The sequence below is a fragment of the Podarcis muralis genome, chromosome 10 (assembly GCF_964188315.1).
Source record: "Podarcis muralis chromosome 10, rPodMur119.hap1.1, whole genome shotgun sequence".
Classification (NCBI taxonomy): domain Eukaryota; kingdom Metazoa; phylum Chordata; class Lepidosauria; order Squamata; family Lacertidae; genus Podarcis; species Podarcis muralis.
In genome coordinates, this window is record NC_135664.1 from 73,578,650 (window position 1) to 73,590,924 (window position 12,275).

Consider the following 12,275-nt stretch of genomic DNA (forward strand, 5'->3'; position numbering starts at 1 on the left):
AACTACACTTCCTAAAAATTGGGAACATGGGTAGGAGGTGAGGGAATGTAGGAGATGTTGAAATAGGAGAAGGTGCTAATGGAGCTTGATGTGTTCTCTTTCCCTTAGTTCTGGAAACCCAAACAGGATTCCCTTTCCTCCCACTCTGAAGAAGGAGATTGAGAAGACAGTCAAAACTCCAGGGGATTGGGTACCTTCAGTTTCATTAGGAATAGAAATTAAAATGTGTGAAATGTGGAATATGCGTCACTGAATGAGCACATATAGTTCACATCAACGACCTCCAACAGGGGAGAAACCATTTAAAGGTATGGAGTGTGGAAAGAGTTTCACAGAGAGTGGAAAACTTAGAACACATCAACGTACTCACACAGGAGAGAAACCTTTTAAATGCATGGAGTGTGGAAAGACCTTCAGTCAGAATGGTAGCCTTAAATTACAACAGCAGATTCACAAAGGGGAGAAACCATACAAATGTATGGAGTCTGGAAAGAGCTTTAGCCAGAGTGGACACCTCAGTATACATCTACAGACTCCCACAGGGGAGAAAACATTTAAATGTGTGGAGTGCGGAAAGAGCTTCAGTCAGAGTGGACACCTTAAATTGCACAAATGGACTCACATGGGTGAAAAACCTTTTAAATGTATGGAGTGTGGAAAGAACTTTACTTTCAATGCATCCCTTAGAACACATCAACAGACTCACATGGGTGAAAAACCATTTAAATGTATGGAGTGTGGAAAGAGCTTCAGTCGGAATGGAGACCTTAAATTACACCAGCACACTCACACAGGGGAGAAACCATTTAAATGTATGGAGTGTGGAAAGACCTTCAGTCAGAGTGGAAATCTTAGAAGACATCAACGGACTCACACAGGGGAGAATCCTTTTAAATGCCTTGAGTGTGGAAAGAGCTTCCGTCAGAATGGAGACCTTAAATTACACCAGCGGACTCACACAGGGGAGAAACCTTTTAAATGTATGGAGTGTGGAAAGAGCTTCAGTCAGAGTGGAAATCTTAGAATACATCAACGGACTCACACAGGGGAGAAACCATTTAAATGTATGGAGTGTGGAAAGAGCTTGAGTCGGAAGAGACACCTTAAATTACACCAGCGGACTCACAAGGATGAGAAACCATACGAATGTATGGAGTGTGGAAAGAGCTTTAGAGATAATGGAACCCTTAGAACACATCAACGGACTCACACGGGGGAGAAACCTTTTAATTGCATAGAGTGCGGAAAGAGCTTTACTTTCAATGTATCCCTTAGAACACATCAACGGACTCACACAGGGGATAAACCATTTAAATGTATGGAGTGCGGAAAGAGCTTTAGTCAGGGTGGACACCTTAGATTGCACAAACGGACTCATACGGGTGAAAAACCTTTTAAATGTATGGAGTGTGGAAAGAGTTTTACTTTCAATGCATCCCTTAGAACACATCAGCAGACTCACACGGGTGAAAAACCATTTAAATGTATGGAGTGTGGAAAGAGCTTCAGTCAGAATGGAGACCTTAAATTACACCAGCGGACTCACACAGGGGAGAAACCATTCAAATGTATGGAGTGTGGAAAGAGCTTCAGTCGGAGTGGAAATTTTAGAAGACATCAATGGACTCACACAGGGGAGACTCCTTTTAAATGCTTTGAGTGTGGAAAGAGCTTCCGTCAGAGTGGAAATCTTAGAAAACATCAGCAAACACACATGGGAAAAACCATTTAAATCTATGGAGTGTGGAAGGAGCTTCAGTCAGAGTGGAAGCCTTAATTTACGTCAACAAACTCACACAAAATACAAACCATATAAATGTCAGGAAAGGCGATAGAGGTTCAGTTCTAGTTGAAGTCCTGCATCAACAGACTCATGCACAGGAAGAACTTCAATACTTGACACCTTACAAACCATCAACAAACTCAAAGAGGAGAAGCAGTTTAAATGGAAGGATTACAGAAAGGGCTTTAGTTATAATGGAGTGTATAAGAAACACATAGGGACTCTCAGAGCAGAGAACCCATTTAGATGTATGGAGTGCGGGACATGTTCCACTCAGAGGAAATCTGGCTTCCGGCTTCAGGGCCAGCTGAGTGTTGCCATTATCTCGAACTAGTTAACTCCTGTCTAATCTGCTCTGTATCTGTGTCTCTCCCTGCTTCTGAGACCAAGTTTTGTGCCTCACTGGGTACCTAGCGAGAACTGTATGCTTTGAAAGCTCAGTAAACTATTATTGAAGAAGTCCTCCTGCCTCTGTGTGTGTGTGTTTGAACTCAGCATGGGAATTGCTCTGCATGTGGTCCCTACCCTGCTGATACTTGGCTCATGCCCTGGAGTTGCTGTACTCAAGCATGCAAGATGGGTGCATCTGTGTGTGACTGGTTTTTGCACCAAACTCTCTCACCACCCCACCGCATGATCCCCAAACTCTGCTTCTTCACCAGAACTTCATCCCTGCCCCCTGCGCATTCTGAAGAAAACTTAAAATACTGTAATTTAACGATAGATTTTCCCCAAGCCTAATTGCAAGAGGGGGAAGGAGGGGCTGCAGGTACGAGGGAAGTCTCCTGGGGGGTTCCATCTTCACTCATGAACCCCCAGAGCTCCTGCTTATTCTGGGGTTTGGAGAACATACTAATTTTCCATAGTCCCAGAAGTTATTATTCTATCCTGCTGCTAGGGAGTTTTCCTACAGAGGACCAGACTGCATATTACTATCATACTGATTTTACTGTTGTTTCTGCTTTTGCTGTCATGGACTGGCTGGGTGCGGGGGGGGGGGGTGAGGCACCAGCTGGGGGACCCACAAGGGAAGAAGGCTCATAGCCTGGGGGCTGGTGTTGGGATGGCGATGAGCAGAAAGAGAGAGAAAAGGGAGCAGAATGGAAGGGAGGTGTTGCAAGCTGGAGGAAACAGGGTTTGGTGAGCAGGAAGAGGCCGGGGCAGAGAGCAGTTCAGGCTCAGAGGGAGGAGAGGGAGGGGGCCAGGAGACCCAGAGGAGGCCGACTACTGAAGCATCCAGGGAGACCCCCCCCCTCCTGCTGCGACCAGCTCCCCTCTCCCCTGGTCTCCTAGAGCACACAGAGAAACCAAGTTCAGACCCCATGATTCTGCACATGATATTAAGAGGGTGTTTCCCTGCCCCCCAACATGCATCACTTTAATCTCGTTGACAATGAACTGTATTTTCAGCCCAATCACCCCATTTGGAGAGCTCTTTTTGGAGCTCCTTGCAATCTGTCTTTGAACAATCCTGGACAATTTACTGCCACCAGCAAACTTTGTTCCCTCTCTGCTCACTCCTAACTCTAGATCATTTATGAACAAGTTGAAAAGCCACAGGCCCCAATACTGATCTATAGGGGACTCCACTTTCTGCTTCTCTCCATTCACAGGAGTGTTCGTTTAATAATATGTGTTCCTCCCTCCCTCCATCCTTCTGTGCTGCGGAGGGAACCCTGCGGAAAAGTTATGGAGGGGTGGTGGGGAAATTGTTATCAGCTCCCCACTGGTTCGGTAATGATGCAACCTTTCTTAGGATGTGCACGGTGTTGTTGTTCTCGGGGTTGAGTTGCAGCATTTTCCCAATTTCCCGGCATCGACGGTGTTATCTGAATTGCTGGGACCATCGGGGGGGGGGGCAAAGACAATTAAATCTGTCTCTGGCTTTCTGTGTGTCACATTTCCCTTGGGAGGAGCGTCACTTGGCATTGGCTGACCAGATTCCAACTGGGGTAAAGAGTGGTGAAATTCTGGATCTGCCAAAGGCGTAATGGAGTGTCCTATCATTGAATTATCTAGATTGGGCTGGCGTTCTTTGTGTGTTTGGACTTTTTTGCTCTGATATTTTCCTCTCCAAGGGAGTGCTACGGCTGGGTTCACCGCACGTATCCATCTTTGACGGCCCTTCCAAATGAATCATGGCCCTATGGCGAAAGCCCTTCGACAGAGAGGGCGTTGATTGCTTGGGGTCAGTCCGGCAGAAAGAAAAGCAAAGCCTACTCAAAGGGAAGGCCCTTCAACTTCCAGCCTGTCTGTTCCCACAATGGCTGAAGAAGAATTGCCCTTTGGGAATGGCGGAGCTGAATGGAAGCGGGCGAGGAAGCCCCACAATCGCTCCTGCTGGAGGAATAGGAGTATTGACCCCAATACTCAAAGGTGATGCCCACTTCTGGAATCCGGGAAGGAATTCTCCCCACCCTGGTCACATGCAGCTGAGCTCACTTTCCAGAGCCACCTGCAGGGCCTGCCAACAATTCCCACTTGCCTCAGAACATCAGGCAAGTTCTGTAGGATCAGGCCCAAGGGGCCCCTGTCCTCCTAGGGCCCAGCAGAGGCCTCTTCTGGGAAACCCACTGACAGCACTTGAGCACCAGAGAAGGACGGCTGCCTCTGACTGGGGAAGCACATTTCTTCTAGGGGCACATTTCTGGAGAAGTTTAACGAAGTGTTTTAATGTTTAATGCCGCACAGTGGAATATTAATAATAATAATAATAATAATAATAATAATAATAATAATAATAATAATAATAATAATTTATTATTTATACCCCGCACATCTGGCTGAGTCTCCCCAGGCACTCTTGGCGGCTCCCAATCAAGTGTTAAAAACAGTACAGCAGTACATATTAAAAACTTCCCTGAACAGGGCTGCCTTAAGATGTCTTCTGAATGTCAGGTAGTTGTTTATCTCTTTGACATCTGATGTGAGGATGTTCCACAGGGCGGGCGCCACTACCGAGAAGGCCCTCTGTCTGGTTCCCTGTAGCCTCACTTCTCGCAATGAGGGAACCGCCAGAAGGCCCTTGGCACTGGATCTCAGTGTCCAGGTGAACGATGGGGGTGGAGACGCTCCTTCAGGTATGCAGGACCGAGGCCGTTTAGGACTTTCAAGGTCAGCACCAACACTTTGAATTGTGCTCGGAAACATACTTGGAATGTACCTCGGGTTAAGTACTTAATTCGTTCTGGAGGTCTGTACTTAACCTGAAACTGTTCTTAACCTGAAGCACCAATTTAGCTTATGGGGCCTCCTGCTGTGATGTATCAATGACCCTGTTGAAAAATGTATTGTGTTAAATGGGGAGAGGTGTTAAAAGTTCGTGCAACCATATGCAATTGTTGTAAGAATTTTAAGGTCTAATATATACAAAATAAATGTTCTAAGAACACACCACATGTCTGAATCCAATAGAAAATTTTCTGGAACAAAGTAGGAGACTTTGGCATTTAGAAAAATGAGCACGTCACCCTGCCCGTTGGTAACCCTATTTTCCCACACCTTTTAACTACCCTCTTCCCCAAAGAACCATAATAGTATTCGGACATCCCCCCAACTGGAAGGCTTTCCTGCGCTTCTCCTGTGAATGCATCAGGATTCAATCCGCCACCCCGATGGATTTCTGTCTGGGACATGTGCTGCCCTTGATCGCCTCCTGCCTCCCAAGGGATTATGGAGTCAGGGGGAGCCCTGGATCCCCCAATTCCAGAGGAGTCATTGGGCGTATTGGAGAGTCGGAGGAAACAGTCCGATTCATGGTATCCGCTTCTTGCTACGATTGTATAGGCTGCTTTTCTGAGCCTCTTTGCTGCTGTGCATGTAAGGTGCCTGTGCAAATGGTCATTGTCCTGGCCTTAGTCCGAGGCTGTGGTGGGGACTTGGGGTGTCGTTTAACCGTCCCCCCCCCCCATTCCTGGTTTGAAGAGCACCAATACCTAAAGCACGGACGCACGGCTCGTGGCGTGGGGTGGGCGAGGGAAGGATTTAGCAATGTAAACATTGGGGGGGGGACCCCACTTTGTAATTGGATTGCGGGATCAGCCCCTCCCCCGCTCTCCTGATCCACAGATGGAAGAGGGGAGGAGGGAAACCTTCCTCTCCCTCCCCCCAATTCCTCCCCTCCCCTCCCGGCACATCCTTCCCTCACCCCGCCCCCACAATCCCAAATCCCCTCCCCAATATGTTGCTCCTCCTCGCCATCCGACCTCTCCTCCGGGAATAGGGGGGGGGGATGAACCCTCCTCCCAACCTGCCTGCTTCTCCCGGAAGTGGATTTTCTGCGCCGGATTGCTGATTTGCGCCGTAGCTCTAGGGGCGCGCGCTTTCGGAAAGGGGAGGAGAGGACACCCCACCCCCACGGATATTGCAGGAAAGGAAAGGAGAATCGGGAGCGAGGACAAAGAGGTAAAGGGGTCGCGGGGGGGGGGGGAGGACAGAAAAGGACCCAGAGACCCCCGCAAGGTCCCGAAAGCGCCATTCGTGGGTCCCGTCGGCATGGCCTAGATCCCTGCATCCGTGCTGTGCCTTGGCAGTGGCGGAGATGGGGCGCCCACCGAGGGGGTCTCAAGAGGGCTCCTTTGCCCCGTTTCCCCCACGCAGGGATCCCTGGGTCCCTGTGGTATCTGCACGGAGAAAGGCGGGCCATGAAAGGGTTAACGGGCTCGAGGGACGCCTGGATAGAGACCCCCGTGTGGCTTCCTTCTTGCAAGCTGCATCCTCTTCACGCCCCCATAAACCCCTGCCCTGCCCAGTCGCAGCGGTTCAAATCCGGAGAGGAAGAGGGGAGGGGAGAGGCCTTCTCAGAAGCGGCTCTTGGTTTCCGCAATCCCCCCCCCCCCCGAAGCAGCCAGAAACCTTTTCCTCTCTCTCAGGCTTCCATCTTTAATGTCTTTTCCACTGCCAGCTTCATTGAGGATGAGGATAATGTACACCTGTCATCAGAAACAGGGGTGCAGAGTCCATGGAATGGCTCTCAGGCTTGATATAGAAGATGCACCTCAAAAGCATTTCTGTTCCTCTTATTTTTGGTAGGGAATGTCAGAGTGACTGACAAGCTGAGATTCTTCCCAGTCAAAGGACCCATTTTCATTATAGACAGTGTCTGTGGCTGGAGGCTCTACATACAAGGTGTGCCTATACAGGCCAAAAACTGCCAATATTAGCACAGGTGAGGTATGTGACCTCCCCAAATTTACAGACTGTATGTGAATGAGAAGTAGTGGGTAGGATTACAGTTTATGGCAGCCCTGTGATTTTCTCCACCCATGACATTTTGTGAGCTGATATTGCAGTACAAAATCCAAAATAACTACAAAAGAATAACAATATAATAAGAATGATTGTAGTATTTCTACCTTGCCTAACTGGCTGGGTTTCACCAGCCACTCTGGGCAGCTTACAGTACAAATAAAAGACAGTAAAACATCAGACATTAAAAACCTCCTGATACAGGGCTGCCTTCAGCTGTCCCCTAAATGCAGATAGTTGCCCATTTCCTTGCCCTCTGCCTGCTTCCCTGTAAATTCGCTTCTCAATGGGGGTGGGGGGAGGGTGAACCAGCAGAAGACCCTCGAAGGAGGACCTCAGTGTACAGACTGAGCGATGGGGGTGGAGACACTCCTTCAGGTCTATAGAGAGTGAGGCTGTAGGGCTTTAGGTCAATGATCTTGCTGCTCCACAATGATCTCCAGAGCAAGTCCAACATACAATTAGCAGAGTAGGAAATAAAGCTCAGAGACAGCAAAAAATTCCTTCAGCAAATAAATTTGTGTCTAAAGGCATAACAGGATTCTGTGCCTGAAAAATGCAACCACAGCAATTTAAAGGTCATCACCAACAATGTGAATTGTGCTCAGAAATGTACTGGGAGTCAGTGAAGATCCTTTCAGACTGGTGTTATGTGGTCTCAGTGGCTGCTCCCATTCTGTTCTCTAGCTGCCACATTCTGGATTAGTTGCAGTTTACGAGTAACCTTCAAAAATGGTCCCATGTAGCGCATGGCAGTAGTCCAAGCGGGAGATCACCAGAATATGCAGCACTCTGGGGAGACAGTCTCCAGGCATGGAGGGTCTCAGCCAGCGTACCAGATGGACCTGGCAGACAACTGCCCTGGACGCAGAATTGACCTGCGCCTCCATGGACAGCTGTGAGTCCAAAATGACCCCCAGGTTGTGCACCTGGTCCTTTTGGGGCACAGTTACCTACATCAGGTCTAGGGCGTCTCCCACACCTGCCTGCCCCCTTTCCCCCGGGACAGTATTTCTGTCTTGTCAAGATTCAACCTCAATCTGTTAGCCACCATCCATCCTTCAACTGCCTCCAGACACTCATACAGTACCTTCACTGGTTCCAATTTAAAAGAGAGGCAGAGCTTGGTATCATCCACATACCGGGGAACACCCAACCCAAACCCCCTGATGATCTCTCCCAGCGTCTTCATATAGATATTAAAAAGCATGGGGGAGAGGATGGAGCCCTCAGGAACCCCACAAGTGAGAGCCCAGAGGTCTGAACACTCATCCCCCAACACCACTTTCTGGACATGGCCCAGGAGGAAGGAGGGGAACCACTGCACAGCTGTGCCCCTAGCTCCCCTAGAGGGTCCAGTAGGACACCATGGCCAAAGGTCTCCAAAGCCACTGAGAGATCCAGCAGAACCAGGAAAGAGCTTTTTCCCCCTTGGTCTCTAGCCCATCGGAGATCATCAAGCAGCGCAACCAGGGCAGTTTCCGTCCCATGATGAGGCCTGAATCGCAATCAGAAGGATAATGGTGGCAGAAGCTTTCCTAGTCCTGCCCCTCCAAAAGCTCCAGGCCCAAGACTTTCATTAGCTTTCAAGGGGCCATCGGAGATGCTGGAAGGAGGTGTGCAGGACACCATCCAACCGTCTTAGAGAGTCCATTCTGGATTTGTGTAGGTTTCCCCCCATAGCCTTCTCTTCTCCTGAAGATAACTCACAAGGCAGTGAAGGTTTAGGATCAGAGTTTTTCTTCTCGATGGGCTTCCTTCCCCGGTTGACAATCACATCAGCCCTTCACTTTCCTCTGCAGCATGGGCGGAATCTGCCTTTTTGACTGTGGGATTCACTGTTGTTCTCCTCCTCTCCATCCACCAGGGTCTGCCTTCACCTGCAGCAGAATTCCCCAACCCACCAAGAATTTGAGACTCAGAAGATACCCTCACCTAGTTTAGCTAGCCCGTTGAAGCCGTTGCTTGGATCGCTGCCTCTGTTGCATGCTGACAGCTTCTGGAAGCCACAGGTGAGAGCTGAGTGCAGGGTGGGGACCAATGGTGGAAAAATTACCCCACAAGGTGGACTACATGTTGCCCACCAAAGGTACTACCGCTCCCCTAACACCCCAAGCCATCCTATAATTATGATATTTAAGACAGATCAGGAATAAATTTATTTTTCAAGAAACAACATAACTTCAGGCTGTTAATGAATCAATACTACGTATTCAAGGATAAAGTTTCCATTAAGTACAGTTATCTATTTGCCTTTAGTATTCAGATTTGTAAGCATCATTTTAGGATAGTCCTGATACAGGAGACAGGAAAAGATCAGGCTGCACCTCATTATTATAAGGAGCAATGGGGGTGGGTTTCTCCGTCTGGGATTCCCATGCGTCAGCTGCTTTCCTTCTGCTTCTCCTTCTCTTTCCATGCAATGCAAGGCATCTAGACGGAGGTCCATCTCCAAGAACAGGAGCTTCCCTGAGCACCCATTCAGCTGACCCGAAGCACCAAGACTTGTCACTAGTTCTCTGACTAACCCAGACCACAGTCCCTGGAAAAGGCATAGACCTAGGTCTCACATAATAGTCCATATGGACCTCCTGAGGCCAATGGGACTGTGCAGGTGATTCATTAAGAGACAGAGGTGGATGGACGATTATGTTGCAGAGGATGGGAAATGTCCAAAGGAACGATGGACCAGAGAAAGAGGGGGCCTTTTCATGGAAAGAGAGCAGCTGCCTTTCCTGGTGAGGAAACAATTGGTTTGAAAAGTCTGCATTCCAATATCATGCTGCTTTATCATGCTGCTGATTGAGGATTATGAAAGGTTGCTGATGCATTACTATCATTTGATGACATTGCATTTTCATTTCCTAAAAATTTGGAACAAGGGTAGGATGCGGGGAAATGTAGGATATGTTGAAATATGAGGTGGTGCTAATGGCATCTGATGTGCTCTCTTTTCCTTTGTTCTCTTCCTTGAAACCCAAACAGGATTTCCTTTCCTCCCACGCTGAAGAAGGTGAAGGAGAAGACAGTCACAACTTCAGGCGATCGGGCACCTTCAGTTTAATTAGGAAGAGAAATTAAAATGTGTCAAATGTGGAATATGCTTCACTGAATGAGCATACATAGCTCACATCAACGACCTCCAACAGGAAAAACCATTTAAATGTATGGAGTGCGGAAAGAGCTTCAGTTTCAATGGAAGCCTTAGAACACATCAACGGACTCACACGGGTGAAAAACCTTTTAAATGTATGGAGTGCGGAAAGAGCTTTAGTGAAAATGGAAAACTTAGAATACATCAACGGACTCACTCAGGGGAGAAACCATATAAATGTATGGCGTGCGGAAAGAGCTTCCGTCAGAGTGGACACCTTAAACAGCACAAACGGACTCACACAGGGGAGAAACCATATAAATGTATGGAGTGCGGAAAGAGCTTCCGTCAGAGTGGAGAGCTTAAACAGCACAAACGGACTCACACGGGTGAAAAACCTTTTAAATGCATAGAGTGTGGAAAGAGCTTCAGTCAGAGTGGACACTTCAATATTCATCTGCAAACTCACACAGGGGAGAAACCATGTAAATGTATGGAGTGTGGAAAGAGCTTCAGTAAGAATGGAGACCTTAGAATACATCAACGGACCCACACAGGGGAGAAACCATATAAATGTATGGAGTGCGGAAAGAGCTTCAGTCAGAGTGGACACTTAAATATTCATCTTCAAACTCACACAGGGGAGAAACCATATAAATGTATGGAGTGTGGAAAGAGCTTCAGTCAGAATGGAGACCTTAGATGTCATCAATGGACTCACACAGGGGAGAAACCATATAAATGTATGGAGTGCGGAAAGAGCTTTAGTAAAAATGGAAGGCTTAAAACACATCAACGGACTCACACAGGGGAAAAACCATATAAATGTATGGAGTGCGGAAAGAGCTTTACTGATAATGGAAGGCTTAGAGCACATCAATGGACTCACACAGCGGAAAAACCATTTAAATGTATGGAGTGCGGAAAGAGCTTCAGTAAGAATGGTGTCCTTAGAAGACATCAACAGACTCACACGGGTGAAAAACCTTTTAAATGCATAGAGTGCAGAAAGAGCTTCAGTCAGAGTGAACACCTTAAATTACACCAGCGGACTCATACAGGTGAAAAACCATATGAATGCATGGAGTGTGGAAAGTGCTTTAATTCCAATTCATCCCTTAGAAGACATCAACGGACTCACACAGGGGAGAAACGATATAAATGTATGGAGTGCGAAAAGAGCTTCAGTCAGAGTGGATACCTTAAATTACACCAGCGGACTCATACAGGTGAAAAACCATATGAATGCATGGAGTGTGGAAAGTGCTTCAGTGAGAATGGAAGCCTTAGAACACATCAACGGACTCACACAGGGGAGAAACCATTTAAATGTCTGGAGTGCGGAAAGAGCTTCAGTCAGAGTGGACTCCTCAGTATTCATCTACGGACTCACACAGGTGAGAAACCATTTAAATGTATGGAGTGTGGTAAGAGCTTTCATCATAATGGAAGCTTTAGAAATCATCAACGGACTCACACAGCGGAGAAACCATTTGAATGCCTGGAGTGTGGAAAGATCTTCAGTCAGAGTGGACACCTCAATATACATCTACAGACTCACACAGGGGAGAAACCATATAAATGTATGGAGTGTGGAAAGAGCTTCAGTAAGAATGGAAACCTTAAATTACACCAGCGGACTCATACAGGTGAAAAACCATATGAATGCATGGAGTGTGGAAAGAGCTTTAATTCCAATTCATCCCTTAGAACACATCAACGGACTCACACAGGGGAGAAACGATATAAATGTATGGAGTGCGGAAAGAGCTTTCGTCAGAATGGAAGCCTTAAATTACACCACCGGACTCATACAGGTGAAAAACCATATGAATGCATGGAGTGTGGAAAGAGCTTTAATTTCAATGCATCCCTTAGAACACATCAACGGACTCACACAGGGGAAAAACCATTTAAATGTATGGAGTGTGGAAAGAGCTTCAGTCAGAGTGGACACCTCAGTATTCATCTACGGACTCACACAGGGGAGAAACCATTTAAATGTATGGAGTGTGGAAAGAGCTTTCTTCATAATGGAAGCCTTAGAAGACATCAACGGACTCACACAGGGGAGCAACCATTTGAATGCCTGGAGTGTGGAAAGAGCTTCAGTCAAAGTGGAAATCTTAGAAAACATCAGCAGACACACAT

At 47.4% G+C, this 12,275-nt stretch overlaps 1 protein-coding gene across 1 annotated transcript in view; it reads left to right on the forward strand.

Moving 5' to 3' along the window:
- Positions 1–12,275, forward strand: part of LOC144329032 (uncharacterized) — a 29,583-nt gene that overhangs the window by 15,645 nt on the left and 1,663 nt on the right. Inside the window, 2 exon segments of the mRNA XM_077935470.1 lie at positions 109–1,741; positions 10,180–12,274. Of these exon segments, the coding sequence (XP_077791596.1) occupies positions 254–1,741; positions 10,180–12,274 (3,583 nt within the window). The 5' untranslated portion in view covers positions 109–253.